The sequence below is a fragment of the Bombus pascuorum genome, chromosome 6 (genome assembly GCF_905332965.1).
Source record: "Bombus pascuorum chromosome 6, iyBomPasc1.1, whole genome shotgun sequence".
In the NCBI taxonomy this organism is placed as follows: domain Eukaryota; kingdom Metazoa; phylum Arthropoda; class Insecta; order Hymenoptera; family Apidae; genus Bombus; species Bombus pascuorum.
In genome coordinates this window covers 8,505,607-8,520,473 of record NC_083493.1, presented here as the reverse complement: position 1 = coordinate 8,520,473, position 14,867 = coordinate 8,505,607, and the positions used below count along the sequence as shown (strand labels likewise).

At 37.5% G+C, this 14,867-nt stretch overlaps 1 protein-coding gene across 11 annotated transcripts in view; it reads right to left on the bottom strand.

Moving 5' to 3' along the window:
• The window catches only part of LOC132907657 (uncharacterized), a 275,382-nt gene that overhangs the window by 81,783 nt on the left and 178,732 nt on the right, over positions 1–14,867 (bottom strand). For all 11 annotated transcript variants that reach the window (XM_060960955.1, XM_060960958.1, XM_060960947.1 and 8 more), the window contains exon 7: positions 7,125–7,290. In XM_060960955.1, coding sequence (XP_060816938.1) covers positions 7,125–7,290 — 166 coding nt within the window. The remainder of the gene's footprint in view (positions 1–7,124; positions 7,291–14,867) is intronic.

Sequence of the window (14,867 nt, the reverse complement as noted above, 5' to 3'; positions counted from 1 at the left end):
ATACAGTTGAAAAAATGATGTGAAATGAACGAAAGAAAAACGTAGTATCAATCCTCAAGAACCTCGAATAATTACTTCAGCACCAAACAATCAACTGAACTTGAGCACAACCGTTCCACGGTACCAGAAAATCCTAAAAATCTCATGTTTCTCATTAGACGGAGATCCAGCGTTATACACGAAACCCGTGGCTATTCGTGTTTCGACGAACGTCGAGATAGAAGCGAGCAGCAGAGGAAAGCAGAAGTAGAAAAAGAGGCGCGAGAGAATATGAAAATTGGCGTGGGAATGGAAGAGACAGGGCAGAAAGAGCGAAGTCGACCCCACCGGTAAGAAATCGCTGTCTCAGTGTTGCCGCGGTGTAGTTGGAATAATTTTGGCGTTTGCATGGATGAGGGCGGTGGCTACCGGTTTTATCCTTAGCAACCCGTTCTTCGTTTTGAACTGGCCGAGGCGAGGCTCAGCCACCGTGTGAATTCGCCAGGATGGAGAGCGATCAGCGTCTTTCAAACGGCGAGGCGAAAGTAAGGTCTGAATAATGAATCGGGACGAGGTACGGGCCTGAGATGGTTCGTACATTTGACCATCTTGAATCCTTTAGGGCTGATCCCTATGAGATGTTCGAGCAAGTTACCCGGCCGTTATCCGGATGCCGGTTTACATTCCGGGCCGACCGCTGGAAAAGGGAATTCAAATGGCTACAGCGCATAGAACATATCGTCCTCCCTTTGTTGCGAACCTCATGCAAAGATCTACTTTTTATGACGATTCTACTCGTTCTTTCGAGTAAGCTACGAGAATATTCTACTATAGTTCGCAGTTGAGATTAAAGGAAAATTGGATCGGATTAACTATTCTTTTTTATGGATTTATTTTTGTGGATTTGTCTCTTCCTCTGTTGAATTTCATTTATTTGAAGCGTATGTATTGCAGCGAAATTTTAATTAATTGATTAGATTTTAGTTGCTTCGGTCGAATAAGAAAGTTTGTTTATTACTTCACTTTACTTTATTATTTCATCTGGCAAAGAATTTTACATATCAGTTAAATAAACTTGAGTCCCTGTTATTTCAACGAAAGGCGATAGTGATGAGAATACAAAATTCAGTTATTGTGAACTACTTGCTCTTCGAAAAATGTTTCAGAAAAATGAAGTTACATTACGTGGATATTTTTATGGGTGTTGTAATGTTTGAAGGCTAAGTAAGTTATATTTTGCAGACTTGATGCTTTTCATGGTTAACGCATATGATACAAGTTGGAAATTTTTGAAAAGGCAAATATTTGTTTTAGTTGTTCATAATAGCGAAGTAGAAACGTGTACATAATTTCGTTAAAGAGAAGAAAATAGTAAGATCTTTGTAAAAGGAAGTCGATCGATTACAGTCGTTAACCTAGTTTTGCTTTTCCATAGGTATGTCGAGAAGGTTCGCGGCTCAAAGTCACAGGATCCTCAGCGGAAAACGTGTCGCTGGGTAATTATCGTTACTCGTGTGCACCGTTCTCGGGCCAGTTAATGTTAATAGACAACCTGTGCACCATTACAACTTTCCTAATTAGCCAACCACATTCTTTTTCATGCGTTTGCTGAAATTCTGTTAATTTCGTAGTTATCGTTCCACGCTAACAAGTCTGCCACGTGCTTATTCGGACGAATATTTACATTCTATCTGTTGAAATTATCAAAATATCATAAGCAAAATTTTGTGAAAAATTTTAATAAACGCTTCGCCGTTATTGGATGATGAAAGCGAATATTTATGCATTTTCCATAGATCCACATTTTAAAATATAATTCCGCTTCATCCCCAGTCGCAAGCGACAGTTCTCGCGTTATTTTACAAAATGTCGGAAAAACTGGTAATTTCCTATGGAATCTCCATACAGCGATATTGTTGGCGAATTAGTATCCAGCTGTTAGAAATTTCCATGCAGACTCGAGTAAAGCGAGCGACCGCCAGCGTATACGATTAATCGTTATTTAAAATTGCAGTCGCAACCGCAGTCGTTGGTTGTCCGTTTATTCCTTTTTTTGTCGTTTTCACGGCGATATTTCGCTCGTTTCAATTAGCGTGTCGCAGGAAAAAGTTGTCCAGTCACCGAGTTATTGCGGAGAAGTTTAAGACAATCGTGGCTCAGAGCGAGTCGAAACTTCCGTTCAGCTTTTTCGTGCAATTTTTGCCGTGCCGCTAAACGATGAAACAATCACCGTATCCGTTTTCATGGAATAACATTCGTTTGTTGGAGTGTTTCAGTAGAATGGCGATGAAACGTAGAACAGTGCGTGAGATTATTTAGAATTTCCATCACGTTGCACAGAGGAAAATAAGTTCCGTCCTTTGGGATTCTTCTGACTTGTCACATGTCGTTGTTTGTCTTGCTGGGAAATCAAAATGGATTGCATATTCTATGAGAATTTATTACCACGAGGATGAAAGGGGAGCGAAGGTCTCATAAATATTCCAGTGTATTGGGGCTAGAACGTGTTGTCTGATTATTGACTCTCTTTTTATATGATAAGACAATCTTCTTCTTTTCGTTCTTTTCAACTTTGCTGCGTCCTTTGACGCATCTAAGAATCTTTCTATCGCTGGGAACTTTTTAAACTTGAAGGGAGAGTAAAAGAATTATTATTTATTCGTAATTTCTCGCTTAAATATTTTACGCAAGAAAACTTTTTTTTTTAAATATTAAGTCTTTTTGTTTGTTTAAATAAGGACGACATAGAAAACAACAGGGTTAATATATGGTGTGTATGTTTGTATGTATGTTTCTGACGTTGATTCTTTACGAGAGAGATTGAAGAAAAAAATCAGCTGAATTTTAAGCGACAAAGAGATACCAGAGCAGAAAAAGAAAACGTGCGAACGACATAGAGTTCTTCATTGACTTTTCAGTTTGAAATGATATTCTGTGGTTGAAATAGTGAAAGCTGACTTCGAACATATGCAGGTCGAGTAAAATTCGCATACGTTCGAAGTTGAACGATTTTGCGGGTTATCCTGCTGCTTCTGGAATCAAAATGCGCTCGGATTTAGATCCTCGTACTACACCTAGAATGATCAGACAGACTGATTCTACTAAAATATTTCCCGTGAATTGCTAACGATTGTTTCATCTTCTATCGTGAGAAAAAATTAATTTTTATGTCAGTACATCTCAAATAAACGAGAACGCGAAAAATTGTCTGTCGGGATAGGATTTCCACATAGAATACAAAGCTCTGAAAATGTTTCTGTCTGTGTTTTATTTGAATCACATTATCGGGATAGTATATATTGGAAATAATATTTATTCATTTATGCGGACAAAATTATTGTTAAGGACTTGCTACATCCTGTATTTGTTGTAAATTCAAAAATATTGTAGATTTATATATTGAAGATTATTGAAGATTTATAATCAATAGTAACCAATATTTCAACTTACTATGATGTATATGTATAAGACAAAATTTCATACAACGTGTAGTTGATTACTGTTGATGTAAAAGTATATCGTTGTAAAAGATAGTAAAGAAATTTTATTATAGTAATTACTTGCAAATATAATACTTTCCAAGCAGTTTCAAATTTTCTATAGCTAAAGAAGTTAAAAGCATGAATGTTAAGAACACATTCAAAGTGTTCGCCATAAGAATATTTCAATTAAAATATCAATTGTACGATTAAAAATTTCCGCGAAAAGCTTCGAACGGATCACAGGCTGGTTTTCAATTGCTTTGTCCGTCACGAGGATGAATGGCGCGATGCTGGAGAAAGTGAAGGGGAACACGGAACAGAAAGACGGAACGCGTGTTCGCGTTTCAAAGAAGAGGGAAGTGCTTGGTGTACTTTTGACGTCTGCCCCTCGTATGGAAGTACTTTCCAGCAGCCGGCGCAGTAAAAAACTAGTCACTGGCAATGAAGAAGGCGAAAAAGCGCCGCACTGCTTGCATGTACCGTGATTATTTTCCCCTTTTCTCCCTCTTTCCACTCCTCTCTCGCTTTCGAGTCACCGTACAGAAATTACGAATCATTCTTTGTCGAGTTCTTCGTTCACGAGATTCGTTCTTTCAACGCCTTAAACGAATTAAACGTCGCCTTTTCATCCTAGATTTAGCTAATTATAACACTGTCTATGTTTGCATAGCAGAGTCCTCATAGAAAAAAATCAGCGTTCTAAGAACGATAATGCAATGATACGATACTTGAAGAATTGGTTTATGTGCATGGTAGGTTGTTAGGAATTCAGAGAAAAAATTTCGTCAAATAATTTCTCGAATTTTATATAGCGATGGACGAAAATATTGACACAGACCACTTTTTCTTCTCTACAACTTGAATCTGCTTTATAGTCATTGAAATGTTATGCTTTGCTAAAAATAGTCTATTACATATTTTTTAGTATTTGTCTCCTCTATACAGTAATTTAACACTAATGAATTATAATGTATTTTAACCCTAGACTCAAAAGGTATATATTTTACAGAAATTACATATTTTTTAGTATTTGTCTCTTCTATACAGCAATTTAATACTAATGAATTATAATGTATTTTAACCCTAGACTCAAAAGGTATATATTTTACAGAAATTACATAGCTTTTGGTATCTGTCTCCTCTATACAGCAATTTAACACTAATGAATTATAATGTATTTTAATCCTAGACTCAAAAGGTATATATTTAACAGAAATATTCGTGCGAAGGAAATTTCATATAAGGAAATCTGTGTCAATACATTTGAGTTTCGTCACTGTCTGTAATAATCTACTTATGTTTTCAAGAAATTCACATCAATCATTAAACGGTACCACGATAACATCGATCATGCTACGAAGTCTATAATTCACCGCTGATGCGTGTCTAAATAGGTACTTTCCGGCAAACCATAGGATTAACAGTTACTGGGGAAGCAGTTTCCATTAATTTCGATGGATCGACAGATTGCACGTGACTATAATCCGATGTATCATTGATCTAGGTTAAGAAGCAACGTATACATTGTTAACGAGCTGAGACACAACGTTTCATAGGGGAGGCAGTACGTGGTGATTTGATAGTCCCTCTTTGGATTGCGCGACAGTCAGCGCGAAGATTTCCTGCGCGTATCTTCCATTCGGATTACCATACATACACGTACACGCGTACACTTAGCTGTGGAGGATAATGGACTGAAGTTACAGCTCGTGGTAAATTGTCGAAGTTCGAAAACAAGCGGTAACGAGAACCGAGAAACGATGCTTTATACATATTCAGCGTGTAATGAAATACGAAACTAGTTAAGAGTACGCACGCGAGCAGCTTCGTGATGCATACTACCTTTGCTGTTTCGTGATTATAATAGAAAGCAGGACGCCCGTCAGATTCTATAATACCATTCGTTGCACGAAAAACTATCGAAATTTAGTTTATTATTATTTTTCAATATGAAACTTGATGTGCAATTTAGAAAAGATTTAGAACTGGTCTTCAAAACTGATAAACAACCGACTATTCTCTGTCGATCTTTCGAATTTTGTATTTGAAATTGATTACCTGTTAACGAGAATCTTTATCGTCAATTTGTTTAATAGTCGAATTCAATACGTTTCTATTACAACCTGAGTTTTTGACAAAGACGCGTGGAAATATAGAAAAGCCTAGAATCCAGTTCATTGCATTAAAGAAATTTTATAACGGTAAAAAATTGATAAAAGTATAAAATTGAGCTTTCTATTTTTCAAGAAATGTGTAGCATTATCAAGGCTGATGCAAGTGAACATATTTTTTCTCTTCAGAATATACTCTTCAACCTTCAATGCACACTATATGTACTATAGAATAGAACATATGTCGCTTGATACTAAATTAAAAATCATGCTGTCAAAAATGCCTTTCCTTTCAGCAACAGCAATTCCACCAACGATCTCTCAAATTTTTTCTTTCCTATTTCAATCCAATTAAACGCAACGGAACAAAGAGGGAAAAATGTTTCGCCATCCAAACAAATACAGGCAAACACCTCATAAAAGAGAAACTACCCTCGATTTCAAAAGCATTCCCGTAAAGTAAACGCGAGTGAGTAAATGTGGAAATCGTTCGAGGGGTAGGCAAGAAAGACGAACTGGCTCGAGGGGCTCAGAGATAACTCGATACACGGAATAACAGGAGTTTCGCGCGTGTTTCTTTCCGCTCGAGGGGATGATTCGACCAGTGATGAGGTGCCTGACTGCGGCTCGTCGACGATGCAGCTGAACGAGAACGTATTATCAAACCCTGTTGTCACGGAGCTTCACAAAAGGTCTGCAACCCCTTGTAAACACGAAAAACGCTCGTATTGACTCGCGACAATTCTATAGACTTGAATTTCGGCGGAACGCTTTCGAGTCCGTCGTCTCATCAGAGGTTTGCATGAGGCCTCTCACACGACGTTCGAAATTTAGTTTCGTTGTCGACTGACGTTAAAAGGTACAGCTTGTACGCGGCGAGAGGGGCTACCACTCGACGCAAGACGCTTCCAGCCGTATCTCTGCGAACGAATGGTTGTTATTTAAATATTTGCGAACGTGTTGAATACCAGGAACCACCGTTCCGTGACTGGAAATCTTATTTGCTTGAAATTATGGCGTCACGTGAAACTCGCTGCCCGATAATGATAGTATTTCCAAAATTGTTTCTGTTCGATATTTTCTGTTTTTAATGTCAGAAAAGTTGTAAGCTGTTAAGTGATATGTAAATAGGACTATGAATAAAAATTTCTTTTTGTATGTTTCTTTTTGTAGCATGTTTATCGTAATGTGCGATAATCAGGATTTTGTAATCACTTAGAATCATCCAGATATCTTGATAATCAAGAATTTTTCTATGAAACTGATTAAACTTTTAGATGCTAATGCATTAAATAAACGTTATTCAAGTATCATTCTTCTTGCTGTGGAAATTAAGTCAATGATATGATACATAGTAAGGAAGAATATAAAATACGTTAGAAAATTTATTATACAAATTTGGTTTGTCAAATTATTCTAAGTGATTAAAAGATGTAATTAGATAACATTAGCTTCTTTCATTAGAAAGAAGTATTTACTGTCGTTTGTGAGGATATAAAAAGAGTAAGAGGATAAATGAGTGGAATGAAAAACAGTGAATAGGCGTACTCACTTTTCAGGCAGAAGCACGGCGGTGAAGTTAATCGCGATGGACATCCGTGGGCCGGAAGTAATCGAGTAGAGACACCGGATGTTCGGAGGATACAGGCCAGGATATCCAGGGCTCGCTAACACGCATCCGTCCAGGCAATCGGTATCCTTGTAATACCAGTCGCACTCTAAAAGCACATAAAAACATTTATGACAGCCTTACGAGAATAAAAGATAGCATTTCTTTGGTCCCTCGATCAAACGTAATTACACGCATACGTAAATATAATTATGTACGTATATAATTATGTTTTTTAATACGAAGATGAAAATGTCCAAAAATTTACCTTTTCATCATGCGCTTCTTATGACGTGAAACCAATAAAGATCAAGAAATGGTTTATGAATCTTCTCAAACCTTTCACTATTTTTAAAAGTATGAACAAAGAAGTGTAATCTAATAAATATATTCGGAAATGAAAGGAATCTTGAAACCGCGAACGTATTAATCATATCTAACGTCGATGAAATGTTTTTTTTTTTTATCAATTTTTCTTGACTTCGTTTACAGGACTTCTTTTTTGTTAATTTTTCCGAATTTCGTTTCCTCGACTTCGTTTAATGGAAACTCTGTCGCGACGAAAATTCGAGGCGAAAGGGAAGATAAAAAAGCCAGGGATGCGGCGGGTCAGACATTCAATTAAAATCCGCGAAACACGGTTAGAAACGTCGCAGAGTATTCGCTGTAAATTTCCCCGTATGCCAATATCAGTTCGCGATTTAATCGCGCTGCCTCGCGCCCAACGGCGCTCGCACGGTGTACGGACATTACGGGAAAGTTATGGAGCGGGGCTGGCGCAGTTCGACGCCCATCGATAGTTCAAGTGCGCCACGATGATTGAGGAAAAACGAAGAGTCCGCGTGAAAAACGACGCTCGATCGTTGAACGTGAATCGCGATATTGCAAACTAAACGTGATACGGCGGTAAAAAAATTTCAAACCCGCTTCGATACTTTGCGTTGCAGAGCGGAAATTGTGTTGTTAAAGCAATTGTTACAATTTTACCTGTGATTTCAGGATTTCAAAATCTGAGCGTTCTTGCGTAATAACTTACTAATTAACAGCATTAGCAAAATGACAAGTTAAAAGTTGTAGATCACAAATTTCTTTTTTGCGATTTCACGATTTTCTGACGAATAGGATAATCAAATAACTTGTAAATCTTCATGCTTATAAAATTTCATATTGTTTTATTATCAAACTTGCTATTATTGTGTAAGGGTATTTATTAATTCTGGTAACTTGTAATTAGTCACTTGTAAAATTTCACAAATAATATTTGTTCCATTGTGTGGGAGGTTCCTGAAAATAACTTTGATATTTATATCCACAATTGTATTTATAATAATTAATAATTATTCTTTTGATATTTATTTTTTATTATTAAAATGACTACTTTTTATTTTCTTTCTTATGATTATTCCTAAAATTGATTCGTAAAAGAAAGAATAAGCTAAATTGCGATGTCAGGAAGCGATGTCACATAATAGCGAGTAAATTCAAGAGCTGCTTTCGAACAATGCACGTGGATCCACACTGCCAGAGAAGAGGTTCAGCGACGGGACGCTAAAACAAATATTGTCTAACAAGCAAATCGTGTAACTGGACATAGTGTGATATTTACGAATCGGCTTCTGACTGTACATTTTCTTTTTTTAAACGTAAAGTGCGAGGCATGTGGCAGCGTTTATAATCTCATGTACAAACGAAGTTGAAAATAGGAAGCAACATAATTCTAAACGAAAACATTCTTTCGATTGAAACTTAGAAGATTCGAATCAGTTGAACCTATGGTATTTGTCAAACTTTAATTCAATGCTGGCACTGTCCAACTGTTGTTAAAGTTAGAATTAAACCTAAGAAATAACAAATTGGGACCCCATTTAACGCAATAAATATTCGCTAATTCTATTCTAACCAATTATGAACATTAATAATAGAACAACTGAAAAAAATTAATATTTAAAACACAATCATTTTACAAAGTTTTATTCTTAGGAATTTATTTTGTAATTATCTAATTTTATTTACCTTTTCATCATGCGCTTCTTATGACGTGAAACCAATAAAGATCAAGAAATATGCTCATGCCTTGCATGATAAAAGATAATAGAAGAGATTCATGATGGAAATCTATGAAGCATATTCGCGCAATAAAAAGAGAAGTCATTTTCTTTTTATTTATGCCACTATCAATGACAAGGGACGGTATGTCTTCTGACAAAGCAGGTTAAAAGCATAGTGCACCGTGACGCCACCGATTCGTACTACATCCTGCCAGCTTGAATTAGAATCTCTACGAGGCGAGACGATATTTTCTGGCGCGAAGCAGGCGGCGGCGCGCCACCTTCTTCGCCTTTTTCTTCCGACACGGCGTCGGAGGATGACGACGTATAGTTGTTGCACTTGTTCGTCCTATTTGCCTCCATGTTTTTTGTTTAGTTTTATATATCCGGAGGATGCAATTGTCATAATGGGTGGACCCATTAGAGTTAGGACGGGACCAATCCACGGGCGCCAAAGCTTCTCTGAATATATATAATGGCTTCTGCGTCCTCGAGACCTTTTTTTTTCTACCTTGTCTTTTAGCATATTTTTTCGCGCTCGAGCTCACCCTTTCGGCTTCCTGCACTGAATTTTGCTCGTTCTTTTTCCACCTAATTGCTCGCGTCCGAAGTCGCTTAATTCCGTTCCTTTCTCCGTTTTTCTCCTCCAACCTGTATTTTCTCTACTTTCTTTCTCCCTCGTTTTTTTTTCTCACTCGTCACAGTTGAACACATCATCGTAATTAAATGGACTCTGCACGTTTACCTTTACACTTACACGCTCGCACATGCGCAAGATCATTGTAAAAATCGCTAAATAAATTAATACCAGCATGAATATTCCATCCTGATTCAATAATTTTATGATTCAATAACTTATGCTTCAATATTTTACCGAGTGTTGATAATATTGTACATCGTGAACCAGTTACATATGTTTTAACGAAACAGTTTCTCTTCTTTTGTAACAATGCTGTTTTCTTAACCAAAGTATTTAATGGAATGTTTTAGCGTAAGAAAGGTACTGTTCGTGGCCAAATTCTCGTGCTGAACAGACGTGTTAATTAAAATACCGCGAGTCGATTCGTTTGCTCAAACGAGCACAGTTTTCAAGAAAATTGGAATCAGAGAAAGAGGAAGCGAGGAACGGGGGCGTTAAGCAAATATTTGCACAGAGAGAAAAGTTTTCTCCAATTTTCAAATACAGAGCGTAAATTTTTTTGTATAACAATAGGTCTATTTATTAAATTCAAAAGAATCTGTTATGTCTTCTCCGAAATGCATTTTAATCAACGGTTGAAGGAAGCCAAACGAATAATCCTTTTATCTCGTCTGGAAAGAATGAAAACCTTGCCGCAGAGAAGAAGATTAAAGGGATAAAGCTGCTATTAAATATACGAGTACTTTTATATATTGATTTTTTCATAACCAAGTTCTTAAAAAAACGAATTAATGCCTTTCGAGTCAGTAATTTATTACCTTCATATTTCATTTCTGATCTAGAGAGTTCGATCTATACTACTGTGCTAGATATCTATTATTATTGACTGCTACTACTTACAATCTACAATTTCTGCTATAAAATATTATTCATAACATTATTAAAAATCTAATAATTCTCACTATATAAACTGTAATATTTAACGTTTTCTATCTATAAAAAAGTATACATTGAAGAGTTTCATGTTTGCTAGTACTTTAAGCTACACTGCTATGTCAGCTGTACGCTATTATTCACTTCCACTATTTGTGCACTACCTGCAATATGTATCATAAGAAGATATTTACAGTGCTCCAATTAAGATATAATAATTCTTGTTATTCAAATAGTGATACTTACAGTCTATTGCATACAAAATTTATTAAAAAATGGAAAACGGAAAAATAGCTTCAGTACTCGTTTTACATGTTTCGATCGTTATTTCTTCCGTTTCAAAAGTTACCAAAAAGCTGGGTTAAAAGTGCAAACGGTAAAAGAGTGAAACTAATAATAAAAGGAGGAAAAAGACGGTTCACGTTCCGGCACGCAAACAAATCAATATAATTGAATAAAGTCAATTTACTTCGGTAACCATCGCGATTTTTCCTTCGTGCATTTTGTTTTTCAATTCGATCGTTTCCTCGTTTTAGCCACGTTCGCGTTGTAACCGGTATAGGTTGCACAAACCGGCGAAACGTTTTTGATTTCGCCTACTTTGCAAACGTTTGCCAGGTCATCCGGAAGACAGAATGTAAACCGAATGTATACATCGAGATTCTATATATCCATATATTCGAACAAGTTTTCTCTCTTCCCTGTAGCTGTCGCTCTGTTGGCATGCAAACAGTTCGATGGCGAAAGGATCGAACGCGAAGTTTGTTTTTTCGCAACACGTCATATTTACCATAACACATAGCGACACTGCAAATGGACTGTGTCATCAATATTCAACATCGTTTCGTCTAATGATAACGTTTTGAAGAGAATTACGCGATATCAGCGTGCAAATTTTTTTTTAACTTTCGTATTGTATTTCTAGCGTTAAATATTCATACGCTCGTTTATTTTCAGCTTAAAGATATAAAAACACAAGAAAAATCCAGTCGTTCAAATATTACTCTATTTTTATTTTGCCATTCTTATTTCGTTATATAAAAAATTTAAACACTGTTTCAAGAGAGTTACTATTATCGAATTTCGTTTATGTTTTTTGTTTTCGCTTTTACATGAAATGAAATTGGCTACGCTTGGTGAAAATATAGAAAAGTATCGAAATATGAAAATGGAGTTTATGCGGAAATTAAAGTTACGATAAACAAACGAATATGCTTCTATATATTTTTGGAATTCTTTATCGGCGGAAGTGTTACCGCCAAATTCGCAAGCAGGGAAGTGAAATCTGACAAATGCCACGATGCGACAACCTCTTAGGGATGACAGTAGGAAAGAGAGAAAGTGGCGGAGCATTTACGCAGCAGCCTGTCGAAGAATCGTGTGTTGCAGGAGAAATATATTCCCGGCGAGCTTCTGGAGGAAGCAGCGTGAATGTGATAGCTGTAGAATGTTCTTGAGATGAAGTTATGGGCCGCTTAAGAAAGCAATAAACCGTACACTTTCCTATTCGCATGCTATTTGTTTATAGTATAATTTGTGCTACTTTGATATATACATTTTATACAACATTTCCTACATAACGTATTTTTTTTAATATGTCACAATTTTGTTTCTTTCTCTACTTCTGTTTTTAACAAAAAATTACATTCTGACGCTCAAAACCAGCGTGTATCACATTGAAATATATCCATCGAACATCTGAAGTCTCTCAGACAAATTGGCAGACACGACGAGAGGACCGCATACGTAAAACCCAACGATTGATTTGTTTGTCAATCGGTCGACGGTTCGTTTTCCTTCCGAGTGGCTGGTTACCCTTCCCTGACACGTTTTTCTCGTATATCTCAACCCCGAGATGTGACGTAGCCTCTTGGAAAACATTCTGATTTACCAAATGATCTTTCACTTCTACAAGAACGGTTTGACGACCGGCTGACTTATACTGGTGCGACACTTACGCCTCTCCATACGAGCCGCGTTGAAATATCACTGTGGAATCATCGACCTCTTCCACTTCCCTAAGAATGTCTCTCTTTGTACGATTCCTCCTGCTGGAACGAGGGAAACGGAATCCCCCTGGATTAAATCGAAAGAAGCGGAACGAAAAGACAAAAGGGGGCAAAAACGGATTTATACGGTGGCGGGAAGAAGAAGGAGAAAGTGAGGCGAGACCGAACGATTGATCTGTTTGTCAAGCGACCACGACATTTTCGTTCGTTTCTTCTCTTCATTCTCACTTCTTCGACTTTCCTATTCTCTGTCTCCTTTCGCTTCTTTTCGTTCACGAACCTCGATAAAGCCAGGCCACACGATGGTTGTCAAAAAAAAAAAAAAAAAAAAAAAAAGGAGAACGAGAAATGAAAAGAGAAAGAAAAGGGAATTCATCCTGTGGGTGGAGTCACGTCGACGTCCGGAATCGTACGTCTCGCGCATATGGAAGGCCCCAGGCTTTCTCCCAGGGATAATCGAGAATCGTTGTCGTCTCTCGTTATACGTGGACCGGCGTTCCCTATGTACGGGGTGGGTTAAGAGAAGAGGGGGATGGGAAGAGCTTTCACCCCGGACCACCGCTTTTACCACCGCGCGGATTCATCCGCCTCTACCTTTCTTATTGCTACTCCGCCACCGGTAAAACGACCGCTCTACCACGCTGCACACCGTCGTTCCCTTCATTCCGCCTCGTCTCTACCTTCCTATCGATACACCCGCTAGTACCCCAGGCAGCGTGCCGTTGCCCGTTGTAAAGGAAACCTTAAATCCGTTCCTTGGAAACGTATGACGCGACCAACGAAATAGCTCGGTGCACACGTGCATCGTGTTTGTACGTGTACGAATAATACGCGGTGATTCTGACTTACTTTTACAGTACTGAGACTTCTATGTACTTGTTACTGCTGCTTCGAGGATATCGAAAAAGTTATATACTCGTTTCTTTATTCTTTGTGAGGACATTATCGTTGCCATTTCTTCATATCACGTACAGATTGATGATAGTTAGAAAATGCTTTGTGGAAATTATGATGCTTTTTACTGCGTTAGCTTTCGCTGGGATGATATAACAAAGATATAGATTTGTGTTACTTACTTTCTTCGCGATATTTATCTTCGCAGTTCGAAATTTTTATGCGAATTACTGGACTGCGAATTTTTATCCATTTATAGAAAATTTGAAGATACCAAAATCCACGGAATGCATGTACGCGAACATATGTAAAGTAATCTAAGTAGAATATTCGGTATAATATTTACTGGATGAAACAGATCACTGCTTACGTTTTGTTTCTTTGATCATATTCGTAAAGATACGAATGTGCATAAATATCAGCAGCCTAGTTACGACAGTGTAGTAAAATTGAAATAACGCACAAGAATGTGTTGTTCGAAACTTTAGAATAGAAATCCCGAGAGTTCTCAAAACTCTTGTACAAACGATTGGAATTTCAGGTATGGTTTATGTCTTGTTTCAATTTCTGATGTTAGTTAACGCGTTCTCTTTACTTTTTTGTTCTCTTCCCTTGGAGATACTAAATGAAGTCGCGAATGTCCATTTTCGCTCAATATACCCTACAACGAATTAAGTTTCTTGCAGGAATATCCACCGGGGGCCACACTGTCGAATGCTATTTCGCCGTGGAATGGACACACATTCGTCACGCTGTTCCCAGGAAATAGGGTGTCGTATAAAAAAAGTGAACGAGGACGTCGTAAAAATGTGACATCTATGTAACGGTAGCAGCACCGGTCCTTTTGACGTCCAACTATTTCCCTTCTTCTCCTTTCTTCTCTTCTTTTTTCCATCCCTTTTTAACCTCGTCCTACGATCCTGTCCTCGATTTCATCATTTTGATTTCGCGTGTCGAGCGAAATTCAATTCGATGCGCCGTTAATAATCTGCGCTGTATCGATCGAACAGCCTCGCGCTACTGGCGTAAGGCTCAATTTCGGTCTCCATAAATTATTCATTGTTCCCGTAGCGCGGTGCAATGTGCGTGTAAGTAATATGTATGCGGAATACAATATGTGGAGATAATTGGCACGTTATCGAACGCGTGGATCCTTCGATTA